General features: G+C 41.5%; 1 protein-coding gene across 2 annotated transcripts in view; it reads left to right on the forward strand.

Moving 5' to 3' along the window:
* The first annotated feature begins 1,293 nt into the window (after window positions 1–1,293).
* LOC149844605 (calcium-dependent protein kinase 2-like) overlaps window positions 1,294–26,185 on the forward strand; it is a 38,706-nt gene continuing 13,814 nt past the window's right edge. Inside the window, exon 1 of one of the 2 annotated variants that reach the window (XM_089994926.1) lies at window positions 1,294–2,664. In XM_089994926.1, coding sequence (XP_089851052.1) covers window positions 1,884–2,664 — 781 coding nt within the window. In that variant the 5' untranslated portion in view covers window positions 1,294–1,883. The remainder of the gene's footprint in view (window positions 2,665–26,185) is intronic. The other variant, XM_089994922.1, reaches the window with a different exon arrangement.

Genomic DNA, 26,185 nt, shown 5'->3' on the forward strand with positions numbered 1-26,185 from the left:
CACCTAGATCCACCCACCTTGGTCTAAACCAAGGGTGCAATGGGTCAGGTTTGGTTCGGACCCGGTGAAACCAGACTTGGACCACATTTTTGGGTATGGTATCGGGTGCGGACCTAGGTCTAATCGAGTCTACTATAAGAGAAACCATACCTGGTCCCGATAAGAACTACATTAACCATACCTGGTAAAATAATATTTTTTATCATTTTTACATTGAAAAATTGCGGGTCTTCTCGGGTCGGGCCAGGTCTGGTATAAGGTCAATCCGGACCCGGGTCTTAATTGGGTCTTTTTATTTGTCACCATACCTGGACCCGATAGGGTTTGGTCCTGGTAAAACCGATCCGTTGACACCTGGTCTAAACTAAGGTCTTTATAACTTAATTGGCTATTTATGAAGCATCTTACAGCATTTATTTCTATAAATTGTATTCAGTAATTTGTCATCCAAATCCAAATCCACTTATTATTTTTCATAAAAGAGTAATATTTAATGCAAACAAACAACTGAAATAAGGTCATTTTATATTAATAAAGAAATAAAGATCCAAATTAAAAAGCAAGGGTTATTCCAATACAAAATAATGCCCAAATTTTCCTTGCTTTTATATTTAATAAAAAGTCAATTTTATACTTATGTAGAGAGAGAGAGAGAGTGAGATGGGCAAAGAGAAGCATAGTTAATTAGGGTAAAAGTGGTATAGTTTTGAATTTATGAAGTATTAATTATGGCCAAAGGAAGAATAGTAGGTAGGGTAGGGGGTATGAATTTGAATAAACTAAGATAAATTAGTGTGCGTAATTTTGAATTATATGTTTTTTGGTATGAATTTGAATTATGAATAAAATTTGTGGGGTTTTTTGTAAAATAACAAACCAATAATTGAAATTTAAAATTAAAAATGTAATTCAATGATGCAGTGTAGTCGTTTTAAAAAATCAAAGAATCAATTTGACTTTACTGGTGGACTCATTTCTGACGCTTCTCACGTAGAGAGAGAGAGAGAGAGAGAGAGAGAGAGAGAGAGAGAGAGAGAGAGAGACGAACTCTTTCTTTCTGGGTTTTTGACTTCTTGTGGGAACAATATTCCTGTGATTATTAAAAATCCAAAAAAGACGAACTCTTTCTTTCTGGGTTTTTGACTTCTTGTGGGAACAATATTCCTGTGATTATTAAAAATCCAAAAAAGTTCCCATCATCACATCCTTCCTCTACTTGAGAATGCATGAGCAAGGAAGCCTCCCATTTGCTTCCCTTCCTTCTTGGCATGAGAAATTGGTTGTGGTGCCCTCTGTCCCTCAACACGCAGGCCCCTCTGTCCTCTTCCCTCCACTCACCATCGTCAGAAACTGACTTGATGGTGTCTTCATTGTCACCTAAATATCTTCTCATTATCACAACCACCGTCTCCCCATAACAACTCTTCAATTCCAAATTCTGTTTTGAGTGTCACCCCTTCACTCTTGATTCTCTTCTACCACGATTGAGATTCGGCATGAAAAGATACTGAGAGAGAGAGACAGAGTTTTTCGAGATTGAGGAACCCCAGAATCAGTTACTTTGAAGAATCAGAACTCACTTCCTAAATCTTGATTTGGACACTGTTCCAACCTAAAGTTATTCAGTATCAGTTTCTTTTTTTTCTTTTCCAGTCAAACGCTTGAAGACATCACTTTTCCATGAAACTCTTGACTTGGGTTCCCTCCCTCCCATTCAAATCTTGTTGCCTTCTCTGACACAGAGGATATCCTGAGCATCTTTCTCTAAAATCCCAGATTCACCATTTTATCATAAAATCCTGATCTGGGTTATTTTATTTTCTTTCTTTCTTTCTAGAACTTGAGATTTGCTTTCTGGTGATTTGAGATATTGGGTGTTGGAGATGGGTGTCTGTTTCAGTAAACACGGAGCTGCAGCTTCAAAAACCAATGGTATGGCAGAGAGAAAGGGCAGAAATGAAGGGGAAGGAAGAGGAAGGGACCATCCCCAACATCATCACTATGAGAATTTAGCTCAACCAAAGATTCATGTGCCTGAGAGGCCGGCACAGCAACCGGTCCAGGCGCCTCCTCCACCGGTAAGGCCGCTGCCGTCGCCTTCGCCTTCGCCGTTTATGCAGCCTGCTGCCCTGGAACCAAAGCCAGCCCCTTCGGCAAATACCATCTTGGGTAAGCCCTTCTCTGATGTAAAGTCCTTCTACACTTTGGGTAAGGAATTGGGGAGGGGTCAGTTTGGTGTCACCTACCTCTGCACTGAGATCTCAACCGGAATTGCTTATGCCTGTAAATCCATATCTAAGAGGAAACTTGTCAGTAGAAATGATAAGGAGGATATCAAGAGAGAGATTCAGATACTGCAGCATCTCTCTGGCCAGCCCAATATTGTGGAATTCAAGGGGGCCTATGAGGATCGGCATTCTGTGCATGTGGTAATGGAGTTATGCGCTGGCGGGGAGCTCTTCGACCGGATCATTGCAAAAGGCCATTACTCTGAGCGGGCAGCAGCTTCAATTTGCAGGGCAATTGTGAATGTTGTCCACATTTGCCATTTCATGGGTGTGATGCATAGGGACCTCAAGCCTGAGAACTTCTTGTTGGCAAGCAAGCATGAAAACGCGATGTTGAAGGCAACGGATTTCGGGCTGTCAGTTTTCATTGAGGAAGGTCTGCATCTGAACTTGGTTTTCTATTTTCCTTTTAAGATGTGGGTGATTTATCTGCATTCGGAAGATAGAGTGCTGGTTGGTTTATTGGTTTGTTTCTTATTTTAGTTAAATGTGCTTTGAACTGGCGTTCTTTCTGAATGGTCTATCCGATTGTGGATAACTAAAAATGAGTCTGCATTTAGATTTTTTTTTAGATTATTCTTACAGATGATAATACACGACTGTATTGATAAATTTCATAGTATGAATGAAATCAAATATAAGATAAGAACGATGGGAAGGAGAATTTAACTACTTTTCATTTGAGAACTCTTGTATATATAATAAATGTACAATGAAAGTTACTAAAAGTAAAAATAAAACAGTCCCTTGATTTCATCTGCATTTGATTATACGTGACAGAGCTTGGGTAAGTTGTTCAACAACTTCCTTGATTTTAGGAAAGGAAATGTTAGCTGTATCCTGTATCCTAGCCAGCTCCACCCGCTCCACACGTTATCAGATTGCTTCCTTGATTTTAGAAAATGTTGGCTGTATCCTGATCAGCTCCACCAGATTTGTTACATTTTTACCAGATTTTCCAATATGTCACCTCAAGTTGGAGAATGGGGATCAATCATTCCCAACTTGGATTTGAGAAGATGAAATTGAGCATGCCCAAGAGCCTTTGTGAATAGATCGGCACACTATAGATTTGATGGGATATACTTTGTTTGCAAAATCCCATTCTGTATCTTATCTCAGACAACATGGCAGTCTATTTCTATGTGTTTCGTCCGCTCATGAAACACTGGATTGGCAGAAATGTGGATGGCAGCCTGATTATCGCAAAATAATGTGACAGGATGTAACTGATCAATTCCAAGATCTCATGAGACATAAGTGAGCCATGTGAGTTCACAACATGCATTGGCCATTGAACCATATTCGACTTTAGCTGAAGATCTCGAAACCATGGTTTGTTTCTTTGTTTTCCAGGAAATTGGGCTCGTGCCAAGCATGGGGCAATACCATGAAATGGATCATTGAGTCATTGTGCATGCAGCCCAATCTGAGTCACAATATCCAATAAGCTGCAGGGAACTGGTAGAGGATAATAATATGCCGTGACTGGGTGTGCCTTTAAGGTATCTCAAAAGTCTTAAAGCCGCATCTAAGTGAGGTTGTCGAGGTTAATGAACAAATTGGCTGATAATGTGAACTGGATAAACAATCTCTAGGCGAGCGATGGTGAGGTAGATTAGTCGACCCACAAGCTGCCTATATTGACTAGCATCATGGAGGAGTTCACCTTTAGAATTGTCAAGTTTAAGATGCTGCTCTATAGGAAAATCTGTGGGTCGCGCTCCCAAATAGCCAATATCATCGAGAATGTCCAATGTGTATTTTATTTGAGACAAAAATATACCCTGTTTGGATTGGGTTACCTCTATCTCGAGAAAATATTTTAGCAAACCAAGGTCTTTGATCTGAAACATAGAATTAAGTAGACTTTTTAGGGACTTGATGTGCTCTCCATCATTTCCTGCTACGATGGTATCATCAACATAAACTAGCATAAAGGTACAAATCTTACCAACAATTTTGCTGAAAAGAGTATAATTGGCCTTGGACTGGATAAAACTGATTTCTTTGAGAGCATGAGAAAGCTTGAGAAACCAATTCCTGGATGATTGCTTCAATCCATAGATCGATTTATTTAGATGACAAACCATATTTTCCCCCTTTTTAGAAAATCTAGGTGGCAACTGCATGTACACTTCTTCATGGAACTCACCATGAAGAAATGCGTTGTTAACGTCAAGTTGGAAAACATGCCAATTCCGGATGACAGTTATTATAACCAATTTGGCTACCAGAGCATAGGTTTCATTGAAATCGATTCCTTTAACTTGAGTGTAGCCTTTTGCAACCTAGCGTGCTTTATATCTTTCGATTGTGCCATCTGACTTGTACCTCGTTTTACAAACCCACTTGCAACCAATAGGTTGCTTCTCGGGCGGTAATAACACAATATTCTAGGTATGATTTTCTTCAAGTGCCCGAATTTCTGCAGGCATAACATGTTGCCAATGTTGTTGTTTCATATCTTGCAATTTTTTTTTTGGTTTGGAACTTCGGATGAACGGAGAATGGTAACAAGAAAGGCTTTATGGGATGGTGAGAATTTGTTATAGCTAAGGTATTAGCTAAGTGGATATCGTGTGCCCTTCATTCTCTCTGTCGTCGATTGGTTGAAATAAACTAGGGCATGGCATTCATAGTCTTTGAGATATGCTGGTGTAGTTTTCAGCCTATGAGATCGTCAAGGATGATGGTCGACAATGAAATTTTGAATGTCGGGGAGAGTTTCAGTGATGGTTGTTAAGATTAGTAGTCTGGATTATGTTTTATTCTCAAAATGTTCCTTTTTGATATTTAATATACAAATGAGGGACCCATATGTAATTTCTCTTTAGGCTAACCTCTATTTAAACTAGAGGAGAGTAGCCCTAATAAGATAATGATTTTTTCTCTCTCTCTCTCTCTCTCTCTCTCGGTTCCTGAGTGCTCCATGAACTGTCGCAACATAGTATCAGAGCTGGCGACCTTGGGGGTGACTTCGGGGTCTGCGCCAAAGTATGCGTGAAGAGCACCAGATCGCGTGAAGGGGCATGACTTCTGGGTCTGCGCCAAAAGCATGCGTGAAGGGTACCAGATCGCGTGAAGGGGACTAGACTTAAGATCTAAAAGTCAAGGTGGAAGTATGGTTCGGTTGATCAAATCTGGTGGATACAGGTACGTTGCAGTAATGTTGAAGTGAAGTGGGTGGCGGCCTGTTTTTTTTTCGTGGATGTGGGTGACGACCAGATTTGTCGTGGGAACTCTTATAGTCGCAGATCTAAATATTTCTTTGGATCTGATCGTATGTTCAGATCGGATCACAGATCTGGGTGTTGGATATTCATGGATTTGGATGCTGATTGTAAAACCCACGTTTTTCACAAAAAAAAAATATTTAATTGGACCCGAGCCGGGTCGGGTCGGGACCCGACCCGGGCCCGTTAACGGTAGGGTTTTAAAACCCGACACAGAGGGAGGAGTTGTTTAAAAACAAACCCTCCCCTGTGCGCCGCAACCCCTCACCCGCGCATTCGACCCGATAAGGGAAACCCATCGGGGTTTCCCCTTTTATCGCCCCTCCCCGAGCTCTTTAAGAGCGTTACGGGAGGGGAGGATAGATGCCCCGCCCCCCTTCTCGTTCCCTGCAGGCGACAACCTCGCCGGCAACCCCGACCGACGCCTCCTCCTTCCCTGCGCGCGCCGCCGACCGCCAGCCACCTCGCCTCCTCTCCTTCCAGGTACACCACTCTACCTTCTCCTCCTCCCCCTCCCATCTCCCTCTCTGTCACCTCACCAGGACGCCGGCAGGCGGCGCACAGCACCTGCCGTGCCCTCCCTCTTCGCCTCCCTTTATTTTTTCCCCTTCTTAGGGGTTCGCAGGGAGGCCGGCAGGCTGCGCACGACCCCTGCAGCACCCTGCGTATCCATCTGAGGCCGACAGGGGGCCTACGGGGCCTCTGTCTACTCCTGTGAGAGATCGGGCGACCGACAGGAGGTCGGTCGTCCCCCTGTCTCCCGGCCCCTCTTCTTTTAAAACCCAGCAGGGGTCGATGGCCCCTGCCATTTCTTTTCAAGCCCGACAGGGGCCTTTGGCCCCTGTCACCCTCCCCTCTGCCATGATCTGCGAAGGGGTCGGCAGGAGGCTGATGGCTCCTGCCGCTCCGATCCCTCTCTCGTCGGCAAGGGCTAGCCCCTGCCCCTTCGGTGCTGACGGCAGGGGCTGCCTCCCCTGCTGTTTTGCTGCCATCGGCAGGGGCTCAACCCCTGCCGAATCGCTACCGTCGGCAGGGGCTTGACCCCTGCCATTTCGCTATCGATCCGCCGCCGTCGACAGGGGCTCGACCCCTGCCGAATCGCTGTTGTCGGCAGGGGCTCGACCCCTGTCGATTCGCTGCCGATGGCAGGGGTTATTTTCCCCCTATCGCTTCGCTGCTGTTGGCAGGGGCTTGCCCCCTGCCGCTTTAGTGCCGTCAGCAGGGGCTCGTCCCCTGCCGCCTCGCTGTCATCAACAATCAGGGTTTTACTCCCTGTCAGTTGTTGTCGGGTAAGGGCCGAGGCCCCTGCCATTTGTTGTTCTGTCGGTAGGAGCCGAGGGCCCCTGCCGCCTTGCTGTTTTCGGCAGTGGCTCGTCCCTGTCGCCTAATTCTACCAATGCCTCGGTCGCGCCATTAATTATATTAGCAAAATGGAATATTTAACACTCTTGCATATTTACGCAACAGGTCCCGATCGTGCTCCGCGGCCCGACTCTTGTATTATCCTCACGCGTAGGCGTACACAGCTGCACGACATTCCGAGGTAGGGTAAAGTCGCACAAAGGGCAATAAATGAACCTATTTAAGTTGAAATAATTAAGATGCCCATGCTAGATATGCTTAGATTTATATTGCTTCTGCATTGCATATTTTTTGTCTGCATATTTATGAGTCGATGTATGATTTTACTCTTTGAGTATTAATTTGCGTATTTGATTATGTGGTTGAAGGTGGTTTCATACTTTTTGTAATACTTATGCCCTTAATTGCTTGCATATATACTTGCCTGTACGTTCCTATGGGTCGATGTACAATTTCATTCTTCGATCATTATTTTGCATAGTTGCTTATGAGTTGAGGTGTGGTTTCGTATTTCTTGAAATACATATGCCCTTGTTTGCTTGCATACATTTTTGCCTGCACGTTTCCTTTGAGTGAGGTACGACTTCGTTTCTCGTGTATTACTTATGACCTTATGTGTTTGCCTATCTAACTGGTCAAGGTATGGTTTTGGTACCTCGTGTGTTACTTATGTGCGTTTCGCTCGATGTGCGGCATTGCAAGTCGAGAGTTGCTTGTTGTCAGGTTATAACCTGCACATGCTCATATTTATGGTAAATATGTACTTACATAAACGTAGTCTTGTGCCTATCCTGATATCACTTGTTTCAAAACACTAGAAGTTGCACTTGTGCACTATAGTTCTTTTAAAGAGGATTTCCTTCTGCAAACCCAGGGCTCTTCAAAATGCACAACTTTTGCAAAGTATGATTAAGTCTTACAGGATTGCGAAGTCACATTTGGCCCCTCCCAAGTCCACACACTTGGGAGAAATGTTTTATAACCTTGATTCAAGTTGCGGCTCATTTTGAATAACCCCGATCAGGGGCATGAGCATATGAATGAGTGGGGTTCTGTTGAAGGACCCATTCTTTATGTATCAATCTAGTGTCACATGTCGATACTAAGATAAATTTTGGAGGTAAGATTGATAGTGTTGTGTCTTGTGTGAATGACTTAATGTGGCATTATGGCTTTTAAGGATGAATCGTGCCAAATGAGCACTCCTATATTTTTTTGAATTGTTATGAAGTTGTGTGTTGGGTATTCCTTTTGAGAAGCCCACAGACCTCCCTGGTTCAGTATAGCGTACTTTTAGACATGCACAACATGTTAAGTACTTTGTTGATCGGACGAGAGATCCGAGATGACCTTGCATTATGAAATATGAAAAATGTTGTTGAAGTGAATTCAAAACTTATCTTGCCAGGCTGTGTTGTATTAATTCTTTTGCAGATAATATCTGTTGGGGTTTCTTTTGTGGAACCATATCCCTTTCATCGTAGTCGTACTTATGACATGTACGACCGTACTTTTTGACAAGTACGTCTTCTTACGTTGCGATGATTGGATGAGGAGGTTGTGGCAACCTTGATGAGCGCAAATAACAAAATGTTGTGATCACCTAAATAAGTGATGTTTTCGCCTTCACCGGCAAGATACTCGAGTGGGTCGAAAGACCAGGGTCTGTAGAATGGGTCTTCAGTTAACTACCCCTGATGTACTCATTCGAATCGCTGACTCCTGTCAGGAGAGAGGACAGGAAGGTACAAAACTTCGATGGACAGGCCATTAATGGCAGTTACGAGCAAAAGACTCGGCTTCCCCAGTCATCGGAGTTAGGGGAATGAGACTACCATAATTATCCTAGGTGGTAGCTCTCCATGTTTGGGATGCATTGTTTATGCTGCTTCGGGGATTTCTCTCTTGGTCACCGACCGTCCCCTTAGGTGCGGACTCTGTCAGCTATCCGGGTTATCATAAAATACATAGCATAATAAACCCCCGGATCAGTCTAGGCTGTTTCTAGAGTCGTGCCTTGTGCGTACCCGCTTGGCCAGTTAATATCGAAACATAATCTGATCACACAGTTTGTTGAGTTATGCCCATATGGAAGTTATAGGGTACAACAAGTTCAATACTTATGGAATTGTGTGTGTGGTTGGCGAAGCATTGTATTTTGCTAGTTAACTTTCTTGTGCAGTGCTTCGCTTGTAATAGTTAGCCTACTTGTGCCAGTAAAATGCTTGTAATAATTTTAGCATTGTGCTCATGATAGTTGCTCTCTGAATCTGTTGAAATTAAATTGCTATATAATTGCCTGTCTACCTGACATATTAAATTATTCTGCTTAATTATGTTCAATATTGTCATGTCTGTGCACCTACCAGTTTTTAGTGAAACTGACCCATTTTATGGGCAGGTAATGGATAGGTAATACAGTTGTGATGGCATGATGGCGTGATGAGATCAAGATAGAGCTCTTTCCCTGACGTTTCGCTCCTGAGGACATGTTGGTAAATTTGGAATAAAGTGTGTTTCAAAATTTCTCTTTTCTTAAACCGTGAGTTAATAAAACTGTTTTAGTAAGCTTCTTCTTGGTTTCAACAAACGAATTCTCAATTATTGAAACTCCGTTTCTAGACCATTTGATTTCAATGGTTGTGCGGGATTTGACAAAAGGAAAGTTTACGCTGTAATGCGCTCAAGGTCCATTGACTTGTGGTTTTAAAAATATCATTTTTCGCTGAAGTATTATTTAAACTCTGATTATTGTATGATTTCAAAGCTTTTTAAACTATTCAAAAAAGTTACAAGTCCTGGATTTTTGGGGCGTTACACTGATTTTTTTTTTTTTGGATTGGCTCTTTCCGATTGATCTGGGGTTGCCGTGAATCCTATACAGTGCTTTCTTTTAGTTTTTTTTTTTGAGAATCCTGTACGATAAGGAGTCACTGTTGTATCCTCTGTGATTGAACCAACGTGTGGAAGATAGATCTGGATTTCAGATCTGTGTCTAGGTCACTGTCGAGGCCTGATTTCAGAAAGCCTAAATTCAGCCAGATCTAAATATGGCTGAAGTTATATTTGTTGGATCAGGTCAGCCAGAGTGATACAATCTTGAAGATTGTGGTGTGTGGATCGTGGAGAAGACTGATCAAGTGGGGATCGGGTCTATTGAAGGCTATAAGGGAATTGTTCTATGAGTGTCAGACGTTGATTTGGTACCAGATCTGACGTCAAAAAAATCTATTAGAGTTTTTTTTTGGGTCATGCTTATATAGGTTCTGATGAATCTCGATGTCAGGTATGGAATGATATTATCTAAGCGTATGGTGACAGACCTCATTTGATTCAGTTGGCCAACTTTCTATTACGACTTTCCAATCTTTGTGCTGTTTTTTTTGCTGAAAATGGTTCAGTAATGGTCGTGGATACAGATTATATATATTGTTTTTGTCGTGAACCTGCTTTCTACCTTTGGTTTGCCCATATCTGGTTGCCGTGAAGAACAATTTATATTAAATAGTAATAGTAATGGCGGATTTACCAAAAGGGGAGCAAAAATCAGATGCAAATTATTCCAATGATTTTGTAACTCTTAGCAGAACTGAATATGAAGAGCTTCTAGCCTTACGCCCATCCACTTCAAACTCTATTGTTGCTGAGGTTGCATACTCTGAAAGTGATGGTCTATCAGGCCACGGTGGTAAGTGGATCATTGACTCAGGAGCATCTAGACACTTGTGTGGAAATTCATGTAATTTTTCAAATTTAAAACCTGTGTCTGATAAAAAAGTAGTAGTTCTTGCTGTTGGCAGTTCTTCTCTAATTGTAGGGCAGGGAAGCATGTCTATTTCCCCCACTCTTCAATTGTCAAATGTTCTTCATGCTCTTGCCTTTCCACAGAATCTGTTGTCTGTCAGTCAAATGACAAAAGAGTTAAATTGTAGGGTGATTTTTTATCCTATGGGTTGCACCTTTCAGGACTTGCTGACGGGAAAGAGGATCGGTGGCGGTCATGAGGAAGGTGGTGTGTATTATTTACATCAACCAGTGGGTTCGGTCTACTCTGCTCTTACATCATTCTCAAGTCCTTTATTGTGGCATCGTCGTCTGGGTCACCTTCCAGTGCCAAAACTTCGTCGTGTCATTCCTCATATACCTCCTTCAGTTTTGTTTCAATGTGAAACATGTCAATTGGGAAAACATTGCAGAAGCTCCTTTCCTTCTAGTCTAAGTCCGTCGAGTCAAAGACTGTTTGATCTTCTTCATGTTGATGTATGGGGTCCAAGTAGGATTCCTACTAGGACTCAGTGTCGTCATTATTTGGTCATTGTTGATGACTTCTCAAGGTTATCGTGGGTGTTCCTGTTAAAAGATCGGTCTCAAGGCCCTGTTATTCTTAAATCTTTAATTGCTGAAATAAAAACTCAATTTGACGTGTGTGTTAAAATTGTTCGCACTGATAATGCTCTGGAGTTCAAATCCAAAGACTTGCTTCAATTTTATTCTACTAATGGGATTCAACCTCAATTTACATGTCCCCATACATCCCAGCAAAATGGTGTGGCTAAGAGGAAGCATCGACAAATCCTCAATGTTGCTCGGTGTCTAATGATTCAATCCAATATGCCTGCGTCATACTGGGGAGATGCGGTTTTGACTGCTGGCTTTCTTATAAATCGCATGCCTTCAAGTTCTGTAGAAGACCAGATCCCAATCCAAATTCTCTATCCAGAGGTTCCTCTCTTTCCTATCCCCCCTAAAGTTTTTGGATGTGTGTGTTTTGTGCATAAATTGGGTCCTGATCGAGATAAACTTGCGTCGCAGTCTATTAAATGTGTTTTCCTTGGGTATCCTAAGAATAAAAAAGGATATCGTTGTTATGACCCTATATCCCATAAAGAGTATGTCAGTGCGGACGTTACCTTCTTTGAGTCTATTCCATATTTTTCGAGTGCTACTCCAAGGTTACAGGAGAACCATGGTGATGTTCTCCCTCTGCCAATTCCTCCTTTTCCTTTAGAGTCGTTTCCTCCACAACCTTTGGCTCCATCCTCTGGTGAGTCTCGCTACCGAAACCCTCCTATAGTATACACTCACAGGTTACCACCTACCACCATGCCCCCATTATCTTCCTCCCCTGAAGTAAGTATCTCTGAGCATACTGCAGTTTCTGTTCTTGATGATGATCTTCCTATTGCTCTGCGCAAAGCAAAAAGACAGTGCACCCTTCATCCCATTTCACAATTTGTTTCAGAAGTTAATCTTGGGGCATCTATGAAGAATTTTGTTTCAGCTTTGTCTGCCTCCTCTGTTCCGCTTCATCACAGTCAAGCTCTATTCGACCCCAAATGGGTGCAGGCTATGTGGGATGAGATGGATGCCCTATGCTCTAGGGGCACTTGGCACTTGGTTGATCCTCCTACTGATGCAGATATTGTTGGCTGCAAATGGGTATATACCATTAAATATAACTCGGATGGGTCAATTAAACGGTATAAAGCTCGGTTGGTTGCAAAAGGCTATACTCAGACATATGGTGTTGACTTTTTTTAAACTTTTTCCCCAGTCGCTCGCCTTGGCACTATTCGTCTTGTTCTTTCTGTTGCTGTGCAATATGGATGGCCTTTGTTTCAGTTGGATGTCAAGAATGCCTATTTGTATGGGGATTTGCATGAAACAGTCTACATGCAACAACCCCCAGGCTTTGAGGTTTAGGGGGAGTGTCAGAAAGTGTGCAAGTTGAAGAAGACTATCTATGGCCTGAAGCAGAGCCCTAGGGCATGGTTTCACAAATTATTTGAGGTAATGTCGGATTTTGGTTTTGACAGGTCTGCTTCAGACCACTCCTTGTTTATCAAGAAAACTAGTTTTGGAATTGTGGTTATGGTGGTATATGTCGATGACATCATATTGACAGGGAGCAGTGCCCAAGATATTTCTGCAACAAAGGATCATCTTCAGAAACACTTTGTTACTAAAGATCTTGGTTCCCTTCGATATTTTCTGGGTATCGAGGCTGCGAGAAACAAAGAAGACTTAGTTTTGTCACAAAGAAAGTATGTGTTAGATTTATTAAAAGAGACTGGAATGCTAGGAGCGAAGCCTGCTAACATTCCTATGGATCCCAAAACTCATATGTTCGATGAGAAGTCTGAATATGTGGATAGTACCAGTTTTAGATCCTTGGTGGGTAAGTTGTTATATGTGACAGTCACTAGACCGGACATCTCATTAGCTGTGAGTAAAATCAGTCAATTCATGGATAAACCTACCAAAGTTCACTGGGATGCAGTTATGATGGTTCTTAGGTATCTAAAGTCATCTCCTGGTAAAGGACTATTGTTTAAACAAAATTCTTCCTTGGACGTTGTTGCTTGCACTGACGCAGATTATGCGGGATCTATTGAAGACAGAAAGTCAACAACTGGATTCTGTGTTTTTGTGGGAGGAAATCTAGTTACATGAAGGAGTAAGAAACAAACTGTTGTAGCCAGGTCGAGTGCTGAATCTGAATACCGAGCTATGGCTCAAACCGTAGCTGAGATTATGTGGGTAAAATCAGTTTTGATCGACCATCAGGTGAAAATATCCCTACCTATGTTGATGGTGTGTGACAATAGGGCTGCTACATATATTGCAAACAATCCCGTCTTTCATGAAAGGACTAAACATATTGAAGTTGACTGTCACTATGTACGTGACTTGGTTTAGGCTGGTTATATTTGTACAGATCATGTGTCTTCCGAAGATCAAGTAGCTGATGTTTTTACCAAGGCACTCACGAGACCTAGTTTCTCTCATTGTTGTGACAAGCTGAGCATGATTGATATCTATGCTCCAGCTTGAGGGGGAGTGTTAAGATTAGTAGTCTGGATTATGTTTTATTCTTAAAATGTTCCTTTTTGATATTTAATATACAAATGAGGGACCCATATGTAATTTCTCTTTAGGCTAACCTATATTTAAACTAGAGGAGAGTAGCCCTAATAAGATAACGATTCTCTCTCTCTCTCTCTCTCTATATATATATATATATATAAGTGCTCCATGAATTGTTGCAACAATGGTATTGGGATCAACATTGGAGGTGATGATGGAGGGATCATCTTGCACTTCAAGAGAGTGCTCTAATGAACTTTGTTGAACGTCATTAGGAACACTATCGTCTAGATAAAAGTCGGGTATGGAAAGGGGAAGGACACTATCTCCGTCATTATTTGGTGCACATTTTTTTTTTCTTGAAAAGGAAATATGTCCTCATGAAATTTAACATCTCGACTAGTGAATGTGTTGGGGTATCAAGATCGTACAAGCAATAACCAACTTGTCCGAAGGGATGACCAATAAATACACATTTTCTAGCGCGAGCATCAAATCTATGTGTATAATTGATGTTATACGCATAACAAAGGCTTCCAAAATTTTTTAAATGATCATAGCGAGGGGTTCGACCAAAAAAAACCTCATAAGGTGTCTTTCTCCCTAAGGCTTTAGTGGGTAACTTATTGATGAGATATGTCGAGGTCAAAATGCAATCTTTCCAAAATTTTAATGGTAAATTTGCTTGAAATCGAAGAGCCCGAGCCACATTGAGGAGATCACGATGTTTACGCCCAACAACACCATTTTGTTTGGGCGTTGAGATGCAATTGTGTTGATGATGAATCCCTCTCTCATTTAGAAAAATTTGTATTTCTTTAGAGAAAAACTAAGCACGATTATCACTTATAATTTGTAGAACATGGGTTTTAAATTGAGTACGTATTATAGCAAAAAAAAATTGTAAAATGTGAAAAGCCTCGGATTTATACCTTATCAGGTACACCTATGTTGATCGACTAAAATCATTAACGATGGTAAAAAAATAATGAGCTCCGGATAATAACGAAGTTTGATATCCCCCCCCACCCACCCACCCATATGTCAATGCGAATCAATTCAAAAGGGACATATATAGAAATGGCTCCATTAGGAAACAGGAGACGAACTTGCTTGGCAAGAGGACATACATGACAATGATCATTAAACATATGACATTCAATCTTATTGGATTCAATCAAAGGTTGTAAGCGAGAATTAGAAACATGACCGAGTCTAGAGTGCCAAAGATAAGAAGATGAAAAAGAAACTGAAAGGGCAAAATTACCAGCCAGCTCTAGAAAATAAAGACCATTCCGCAGTTTACCCTTCCCAATTGTACGCTTCGAGAGTGAGTCTTGTAAAACACATGAATCATGATTAAATATGGCAACACATTTCAATTCTTGGGTTAATTTTCGAACATAGATAAGGATGGATTTAAACTTGGGAATACAAAAGACGTTAGATATTTTAATTTGGCTAGACAAGAAAACATCGCCTACATGGGTGACCGGTGCCGATGCCCCTATAGGTAGTTTAACAGGAAGACAATTGGCAAGTTTGGGATTTATCGAGCTAGACAAAGAATGGGTCATGTGATCAGTGGCACCGGTATCCATGATCCATTCTTGAGAGATAAAAACAGAAGCACAAGAAGGAAAATAAATACCTGCTAGGTTAACAAATGGTTCTATTTTACCTTTGGCAATAAACATAAGTAATTGTTGACGTTGTTCAGGTTATAAACTGAGGATCAACGGATTTCTCTTTGCTATTAATAGCAACATTGGCATTTGCGTTGGCATTAGAGTCAGAACTTAAATGACTTGCTTTGGTAGGGAAGCCATGAAGGAAGTATCCCTTGGCTTTGGTGTGACCCATCTTACCGCAATGATCGCAACGAGGACGAACATGCCCTTGGCCTTGCTGATTTTTAGAAATGGCTTGAAAGCGCGCTTGATGGTTGGTGGCTGCTGCAGCAAAGATGGTGTCATTAGTTGTAACGACCCCAATCCATACCCTTTAAAAAATGCGGAATATTTTTTTTTTTAAGAGTTGTGGAAACCTTCCCAGAGATCTGGGGTCCTCACAGTTCCAATTTTCATTGGATAGCCCAACCACCACAAACGAAGTTGCAATCATCATCCATAAAAACTCTTTTATTAATGAGTAAGAAAATTTCAAAGACAAGGTTTTATTCAACTGAAAATAAAGCGACAACTGGAAAGAAGCAAGAAGAATTTAAGAAAGAGCCACTCTGTCCTCTGTTGAAGCCGTCAGGCTCAAGTATGACTCTCATCCATCCCCAGATGCATCTCCAACTTCACTGTTCACCATAACCTGTGAAAAACCAACAAAGTAGGGTGTCAGAACCGAAATTCTGAGCACAGCTACTTCTAAAGAAACCAGGTGAGAGAAAGAACATGGATAAGATTTCATACAATGATTTGAGTGAGTGCAGATATAAAATTTGCAACATTCAAATATCCATAACTACCAATGATTGCATATACTCACTAGTCAAGAGCAGTGTCATATATCAAGAACTAAATAATCAAACCTTTCAACATGATTTCGCCAAGTAAATCATATGCTACCACCAAATGATATCATGATATCAAGAATGATTCAAACATGCATGATCTAATGCATAACAGAAAAATGCATGATTATGTGCAATGCATGATTTCTTTTGTTATCTTTCATTTAAGTTCCATCTTGCCATATGCATGCCCTATTAAATGCACACATCTTTAAGTTTCTATTTTTAATTACCGTGGCCCGCGGATACACCAAACGGGTGCAAACCCCGAGGTCAAGTAGGTTCCCAGGGTAGCTTAACACACAATTTGTATTTTATTTCTGGGTTCCAACTTAGCCCTCGACCGATATCAGGAAATAACACCATCCATCGGAACATTAGACCTCCACATCTAATGTCGGGGACACAAGGGACACCCCACACCCACAAGTGCCACTTCTTTGGTACCATAACAACAGCTGTGTCAAACACACCACTCCCGGGTAAAGTGGCGGACTCTCCCTAAAACCGTGGCCAGGAGAAAGAACCTCAATATCGGGTTCAGGGGACAAATTCACGCGCACGGAGTTTTTGTATCCTCACAGTCTCCCCAAGACCGGATATCTAAGATTCTCATACTCCATATGAGATATCCCTGAATGTATATTACACTGTTCTTATTCTTTATATTTTTATTTAAAGTTCATTCTTTAAGTTTGCAACACCATATGCAAAAGTAAAGTGAAAACCCGCATCCTCCCTTGCGGGGACCCATTCGGGACTCCAGCTCGTATAAACCACTAGAACAGTGTAGTAATGTGTCAAACCATCTTATGTGGTTTAAGTGATGCATTTAAAAACATAAATAAAAGAAAAACAAACCCACGGCTCTCTAGGCCGATGATGGTCCATTGAGGCCATCGATGCATCACATCACAAAACAAAAGTAGTGTTTTATTTATAACACTAAGCCAAAGTGCCAAAAGCATATGCACATATGAAATCATAAACCCAAACATATGCATGTCATAATTCATTCATATGCAATTTCAATATGTGTGTGTTACATACATCACATATGGGTGTTCACCAATGCATACCTCTTTTGAGTGTGTCTGTATGCACATACATTACACATTCTCATCAAGCATACATGCTCACAAAAATATCAATAACCGATCTATGATCACATTCATGATTGCACAAACAGTACAATGAGATGCTAATATAACATTTTACATATTCACCGGGCAAAAATGTAAGTTTCTGCATATGCTAGGGGAGGTGGTCGGGCTTACTAATCCCGGACCCCTATCCTCCTAACTAAATAGTCAATTCAGTCCAGTCGACTGAGCCTGTCAACCATCCCAGCCGACTGGATCAGCTGGAGTGGGTCGTCCAACCAAATCCACTGATTATGCTGATACAACATAAGCTTTCATCAAAATTTTGTTCGCATACTGCTGAGGATCTATACCAAAAAGGAAAGCATGTGGGAAACACATAAGAACCGACTATCATGAGCAAATTTGATTTTTCAGAATCCATGATTACAGATACATTCATAGGGACTCAGTCATAATTTAAATGATAAATTTGATTAACCAAACCAGCTATATACATATGCTGCAGGAACATAAAAAAAAAGTCTCAAGCATAAGCAATGTTTTCAGCTATTATGCATGAATGAAATCAGTATTATGGATAACGCTAACTTTGACCACCATATTTAGCTTAATGCCTGTATACCAACACACATTCAAGCTGTTTATCCTCACAAATTCTGCGTCAAAACAACCCACGCACACACATACAGTTTTATAACAGGAATTTTATTTTATGTTCAGCACTAGAATAGCCCATGGAAGGTGGGCACCTAACAGGTATTTTTCCCGGTCAGAGTTCCAGTTAATCACTATACAGATTCCCCTTTTTTCCTAGTTTTGGATAGAGAAGTCATTTTTGTTAAGAGAAGCAGCTGCATAGCATTAGTCTCAACCGTAGTGTCGTTTCTGAACGCGTAAATCAATCCTTTTATGAACATGGGTGGTGTGTAAAACAATCTTATTAAAATCAGGGTTGCCGTTCCACCCTAATCAAGCTTCACTCAACTTGAAACTTCATTCCAGCAAAGACACAGACTATAATTATCAGTTCTGTATGCTCTCAACCCAAAAGAACAAAAGGAACACACAGGGAACTGTACCCAGTTTAAATCTTAAACAGAAAGCAATTTGGAGTGTGTCATGGTAGTCCAACTTAGGTACACGTTCAGTTACCAATTGATGGGACCAGAATCAGCTTGAACCCCCTTTCAGTAAAGAAACATGGGTCTAATCCAAGAATACGATTCCAAACCTAAGAGCACAATTCCAAGAATACGTATCCAATCCAAGAACATGAATCCGACCCTGACACGATGCCCAAATTTAATATATGAAAGTTGTCTAAACACAAATTAAGATCTCAACAAAATAAAGTCCGTTCTTTTAGAATCATTATCATACACAGAGACTTTTCTTTTTAAATGAAAGAAAGGAAGAATTAGGTGAGCAAGCACGAAAGGAACAAATCAGGCCACGGGGGAACGATCCATGGTTCGCCCCCATGGTTTTTTTTTTTTTGATTTCATGCCCAGCCGATCGCTCGGCTGGGTCTGCTATCATGGTTGAGGCCTGATCGGCCAACCGAATCGAGTTCGATTGGTCCATCAGCCAAATACCCACGAAACCTAAATGACCCAACACGTATTTTTATTATTGGAAAACAATAGAAACACAGATAAAAACAAAGAACACAGGTAGATCCTGTATTACTCGAAAGGGTTCCCATGGACCCTCATCTCAAAAGATTGCATGGGATCGAACCCATGTTCGATCCCTCACCTAGATTCGATAGGAGCCCCGTACCTGTTTTCCGATGGGTTTCCCGGCGATCGAAGGCTGGAGGCGCGTAGGCACGGTCGGCTGGTGCCGCTCCCCGCTGCTGCTGTGAAGAAGGGAGTACTCGCTCGAGGACCCCTTGAAGGTTGCAGATGGCCGAAGCTCTGCTGCTGATGGCTCCTTCCTCCAGCGTGCACACCAAAAGAGAGAGACGAGGGATGAGAGAGACGGAGTGAAGAGGGTGAGACCCTCTCTCCACTCCCCCCTTTATCGGCCCCAAGCCCCCTCCTTCTTTGCCGAGGGGCGCGGGGTCGGTTACGCCCTGCGTAACCCCCCCCCCCCTTCTGCCCCCCTTCTGTTTCTGTTAAGGCTTTATCGGGCAACCCTTATCGGGTTGCCCCTTTCCTTTAAAAGTTGTTTACACAGGGGCGTGGCTCGGGTCCGGACCCGAGACCCGTAACCCGAGTCCAAACAATATGGATCCACAAGTTGGATCCAAATGGATCCAACTGTGGATCCTCGGATAAATTTTTTTTTTTTTAAAAAAATTTAAAATTTCATTTATTTATTGTTATTATTATTATTAAATTGTGATTTATATCATTTATACCTAGTTACCCCTTTATGGGTCCTAGATCCGAAATGTGGATCTAGGCCCAATTTGCAAAATTTGAAATATTTTATAATATAAACAAAAAATTTGGTAGCAAAAATTTTCGAGTTTTACATTAGTGGTTGATGGTTGGATTCACAGCTCTCTTTGTCTCTCCTCCTGAATAATTAGAGAGTATACCTTAGTCACTAATGGCAGTGGGTACATGAGCAATATTTGGCTTCGTATGGATCCAAAACTCTCATTAAAACCTATTAAAAATTGCATGAGTCTATCTTGTTGTTGCATGTCATGAACAATCTTCATTGCCCCACACGTGCATGTTGGAAGAGTCACGTATGAAGCCAACTCGTCCCAAAGTCCTTTCATCTTTATATAGTATGATGCAACTAAGGTTTGCATTTGCTTCAAATTTATGATCTCTTGCTCTATTTGATAGATGCATGGGGCATTTGATTGAGAGAATCTTTCTCCCAACTCATTCCATACTTCAACGACCGAACTCTCATAAATAACGTTGCTTGCTAGATCCTTGTGGATAGAGTTTAATATCCATGAAAGGACTAAGCTGTTACGAGCTTTGGTGGTTCTGTAGGCTTCTTGATAGAGCCATCCACAAATGCCAAATTGTTTTTGGCAATCAAGGCCATCATCATCGCTCTCTTCCATGTAGAGAAGTTGTCACCAACAAGGACCTGCCACACCAATGGGCTTCCAAGACTCTCTGAATGATGAATATTGCAACATCATCATTTCAAACTGGGCCTTGTGGTAGATCAGTCGCCATGATCGGATTTCTTAGATGAGGAGCTCCATGATAAATTTCATAGTATGAATGAAATCAAATATAAGATAAGAACGATGGGAAGGAGAACTTAACTACTTTTCATTTAAGAACTCCTGTATATGTAATAAATGTACTGTTAAAAAGGAAATATTCTTTTAATTGTGGTAGTAGTATGTAATTAGTAAAAAAGTAGAGGGACTCTTTTTATAACCCATTATTTACTAATTCCTTTTTAAGGAGGGATTAGGGTCTAATGAAGATAACGAGTTTTCCCTCTTCTCTTTTCTCTCTTTTTCTCCTCTTTTCTTTTCTAGGGTTTTCTGCTGCCGTGTGTGTGGGTGTCATCTGGTCGCTACATCTTGATCTAGCGACCAAGATCATCACGCCTATTGCAACATGGTATCAGAGTTGCGTCCGCTCCTGGGATACTGTTTCTGATCGTGGGTCGTGTGATGCTGCTGTGGCTGATTGTGGAAAACTGCAGCAAGTGTCGTGAAACATGGAAGCACTCAGATCAGGTGGGAAGCTGATCTGATTCGATTATCTGTGTTGTCGGCACAAATTTTTACATGATAAAAATCTAATCGCTGTCGATGATCAGATCTGGTGGGAATCTGATCGGTGTAAATTGATTGGATGCTGCGGGCCTCAAAACAAATGATCTTTGACGTGTGGATGGTGGAGAAGTTCAGATCAAGTGGAGATCTGATGCAGAGAAGTCGTGAAGTCAAATCAAGTGGGGATCGGTTCTGTTGAAGGCTGTGAAGAATCAGATCAAGCAGAGATCTGATCCATTGAAGGCCGTAAGGGATCTGTTCTGTATGTGTCAGACGCTGATCTGGAATCAGATCTGACGTCAGAATCTGGGTGTGTTGGTGTTGGTGGAGCCAGTCTCAAAGTCAGATCTGACGTATTTTTTTTCCTGCTATTGTAGTGTTGCAGATTTGATTAGTCAAGTGTGGTAACTGTTTGTGATTCAGCCAAGATGACATCTTGGTTGTCTAAAGATGATGATCAAGAAAGGGAACTGGTTGGAGAGTATAAAGCATTTGCGAACCCTTTCTCGTATGGGTCCTCTGTCAAGCTAGATGACTCGAACTACGCGAGGTGGTCCCGGACGTTTATGATGTCCGTTTCTGGTCATCGAAAAAAATATGTTTTGTTAGAACCGGAACCTCCCGATAAAACTGGAAAATACAACACATGGGATGAAGATAACGACATTGTTATGTCGTGGATGATGAACAACGTATTGCCTCATATCGCAGATGGTCTTATTTACTACAACACTGCGAAAGAAATGTGGGACAACCTTCGAGATACGTATTCTCATGAGACCAATGTGAGCCGCATCTTACAAGTCGAGCAAGAAATTTATCAACTGCAACAAGGAGATCAGTTGCTTGCCCAATATTATGCGTTTGTAAAATCTGCGTTTGAAATGCTGAATGCACATAGGTCCCTTTGTTGTACTACACAGAAGTCTCATCAGGAGCAAACCATGGTTGCAAGATTCCTGACTGGACTATCATTTGATTTTGCAGTTGCAAAGGTTCAGATGTCCCAACTCTTGCTGAAACCTACAATCGCCTGAGCAGACTAGCTACCACCCTTCCGCAGACTCACTCTGACTCACAAACATCTGCTCTTGTAGTCACTCCAGGTTGGGAAAGAGGAAATTTCTTAAATACACGTGGTAGAGGCAGAGGTACAGGAGGAAGAGGTAGATTTCAGTGTACCTACTGTGGCAAATTGGGGCATCTTGAGGATCGGTGTTGGGATAAAAATGGTAGACCCCCTGCTTCTTCTTAGACATCAAGTGTGTCCAAGGCCCAAATTACGAAGCTTAACATAGAGATTTCCTCTAGTTCCTCCAATGACTCAGTCACTCTTAGTCGTGCAGAGTATGAAGAGTTGGTGTCTCACTGCCCTTCTAGTTCGGACGCAGTTACTCCTATTGCTGATGTTGCTTGCTTCGCAGGTGAAGGATTAAATCACCAAGGTAGTAGATGGATTATTGATTCAGGGGCCTCTAGACACCTGTGTGGGTCTTCAAAATTTTTTTCCAAGCTAAACCCCATGGGTGAACATCACAAAGTTGTCCTTGCCGATGGGAGTTCATCTCCCATTGTGGGACAAGGAAATGTTTCCATCTCTCCTTCTCTTCAGTTGACAGATGTGCTTCATGCTCCTTTCTTTCCTCAAAATTTATTGTCGGTTAGTCGTATTGCAAAAGAGCACAATTGTAGAGTGATTTTTGATCCTTTGTGTTGTATGTTTCAGGATTTACTGACGGGGAAGAGGATTGGTGGAGGCTATAAAGGAGGAGTCTACTATCTTTATCAACCACTGGGAGCCGTGCATGCCGTGTCTGAGACATCCTCCAGTTCTTATCAATGGCACCTTCGTCTTGGTCATGCGCCATTGCCAAAACTTCGTCGAATTCTTCCTCAAATTTCTCCTTCTGCCTCATTCCAGTATGAAGCCTGCAGTTGGGTAAACACCACAGGAGTTCTTTTCCTTCAAGTCAGAGTCCATCGAGCCAAAGATTATTTGAGCTTCTTTCACGTTGATGTATGGGGACCTAGTAGAGTTCCTAGTAGGTCCCAGTGCCGTTATTATTTAGTCATTGCCGATGATTTTTTCAGATTGTCATGTGTATTCTTAATAAAAGACAGATCGAAAGTTCTTTCAATCCTTTTGTCTCTCATTATTGAAATAAAAACTTAGTTTGATTCTCTTGTCAAGATCATTCGCACTGACAATGCTCTCGAATTTAAAACCAATGAGTTACTATTGTTTTATAAGAATCATGGCATTCAACCTCAAACTACCTGTGCCCATACCTCCCAACAAAATGGGGTAGCTGAAAGGAAGTATAGACATCTTCTAGATGTTGCTCGTAGCCTTATGCTACAATCATGTATGCCTCCTTCATATTGGGGAGATGCCATTCTTATAGCCTGCTACCTTATCAATCGTATGCCTTCATCCTCGTTGGGACAACAAATTCCTGTGAAAATCCTATATCCCAATGCACCTCTTTTCTCGATATCTCCCAAGGTGTTTGGGTGTGTGTGTTTTGTTCATAAACTAGGGCCTCAACGAGACAAACTATCGGCTCAAGCCATAAAATGTATCTTTGTGGGCTATCCAAAAAATCAAAAGGGGTACAAGTGTTATGATCCCATTGCTCGTAGAGAGTATGTCAGTGCGCATGTCTCTTTCTTTGAGTCCATTCCTTTCTTTTCCAGTACTGCCTCCAGATTACTATGTGATCAGGGTGATGCTATGCCATTACCTATCCCCCCTCTTCCTTTGGAGTCAATTCCTACGAGCTTTCTTATCCCTCACACTCAGTCACGGTATCATGATCTTCCTCTGGTATACTCTCGTAGATTTCCTCCGAAATCAGAACCTACACTACCTTCTTCCTCAAAAGTAAGTCCTCCAGCTACCATGACTGAAGCATCTATTATGGATGATAATTTGCCCATCGCTATCAGGAAAGGTAAAAGGCAATGCACCTTACATCCCATATCTAAGTTTGTTATAGATGTGAGACTTGGGAGTCACATGAAGCAGTTCATCATAGCTCTATCTGCTGAATCTCTACCTCTTAGTCACCATCAGGCAGTCATAGACCTCAAATAGAAAATTGCTATGCAAGATGAGATGGAGGCCTTAATTACACGTTACACTTGGGAGTTGGTCACTCCTCCGGTTGACACTGATATTGTTGGCTGTAAGTGGGTCTACACCATTAAGTACAAGTCAGATGGCTCAATTGAACTGTACAAGGCCAGGTTGGTGGCAAAAGGGTACACCCAGACGTATGGAGTCGACTTCTTCGAAACGTTTTCTTCTGTGGCACGCCTTGGTACTATTCGGATGGTAATATCAGTGGATGTCCATAATAGATGGAGCTTATGCCAGTTGGATGTGAAGAACGCATTTTTGTATGGTGATTTGTCTGAGACAGTGTATATGCAGCAACCTCCAGGGTTCGAGGTTCAAGGAGAGTGCTACAAGGTATGCAAGTTAAAGAAAGCAATATATGGTTTAAAGCAAAGTCCACGTGCTTGGTTTCAGAAGTTGTTTGAGAGCATGTCAACTTTTGGTTTTAACAGGTCAGCATCAGACCACTCATTGTTTGTTAAGAAGACTCCCACAGGTGTTGTGGTTATGGTTGTGTACGTGGATGATATTATACTCATAGGAAGCAATAAAAAAGATATCTCAAAGACTAAAGATCATCTGCAGAAGCACTTTGTTACCAAAGATCTTAGTACTCTTAGATATTTCCTGGGTATAGAGGTGGCTCGAAACCGTGAAGGGTTAGTTCTATCACAAAGGAAGTATGTACTTGATTTATTACAGGAAACAGGAATGTTAGGAGCAAAACCTGCTAACATTCCAATGGATCCTAAATTGCACATGTTTGAAGAAGCAAAACCTGTTGACTGTAGAAGTTTCAGATCTCTAGTTGGCAAACTCTTCCCTGGCAGTAAGGAAGATTAGTCAGTTCATGGATAAACCAACCCAAGTACATTGGCAGACAATAATGATGATTCTCAGGTACTTGAAGTCTTCTCCAGATAAAGGACTACTATACAAACCAAGCTCATCTCTTGACATAGTTGCCTATTCTGACGCAGACTATGCAGGGGACATTAGTGATAGAAAGTCCACTACGGGGTTTTGTGTGTTTATAGGTGGAAATTTAATAAGCTGGAGAAGTAAAAAGCAAACAGTAGTGGCCCGATCGAGTGCTGAGTCAGAATATAGAGCCATGGCTCAAACTGCAGCCAAAATGATATGGGTTAGATCTGTTCTAAGAGATCTACATGTACAAACCTCAATGCCGATGGTAATGAAGTGTGATAACAGAGCAGCCACCTATATAGCAAATAATTCGGTGTTTCACGAGACGATGAAACACATTGAAGTTGATTGTCACTACATAAGAGATCTAGTACAGGCAGGACAAATCTCTACCTGTCATGTTACTTTAGAGGATCAAGCTGCTGATGTATTTACTAAACCGCTTGCTAGTGTGGGCTTTCTCAGATGTTGTGACAAGCTGAGCATGATAGACATATATGCTCCAGCTTGAGGGGGAGTGTTAAAAAGGAAATATTCTTTTAATTGTGGTAGAAGTATGTAATTAGTAAAAAAGTAGAGGGACTCTTTTTATAACCCATTATTTACTAATTTCTTTTTAAGGAGGGATTAGGGTCTAATGAAGATAACGAGTTTTCCCTCTTCTCTCTCTTTTTCTCCTCTTTTCTTTTCTAGGGTTTCCTGCTGCCGTGTGTGTGTGGGTGTCATCTGGTCGCTAGATCTTGATCTAGCGACCAAGATCATCACGCCTATTGTAACATGTACAATGAAATTTATAACAGTAAAAATAAAACGGTCCCTTGATTTCAGCTGCATTTGATTATACCTGACAGAGCTTGGGTAAGTTCAACCACTTCCTTGATTTTAGGAAAGAAAATGTTAGCTGTATCCTGTATCCTAGCCAGCATGTATATTGATGCTGCTTCTAAGTCATCTTCAGTTGATTTATCCTCATTGTGTTAATCAAAGTTGATGATTGAACAGAATTTTGAGTTATATGTTTCTTGGAAGCCTTCTTTAATCA

This window comes from Nuphar pumila, chromosome 2 (assembly GCF_984573655.1).
Source record: "Nuphar pumila chromosome 2, dmNupPumi1.hap1.1, whole genome shotgun sequence".
NCBI classification, from domain to species: Eukaryota; Viridiplantae; Streptophyta; class Magnoliopsida; order Nymphaeales; family Nymphaeaceae; genus Nuphar; species Nuphar pumila.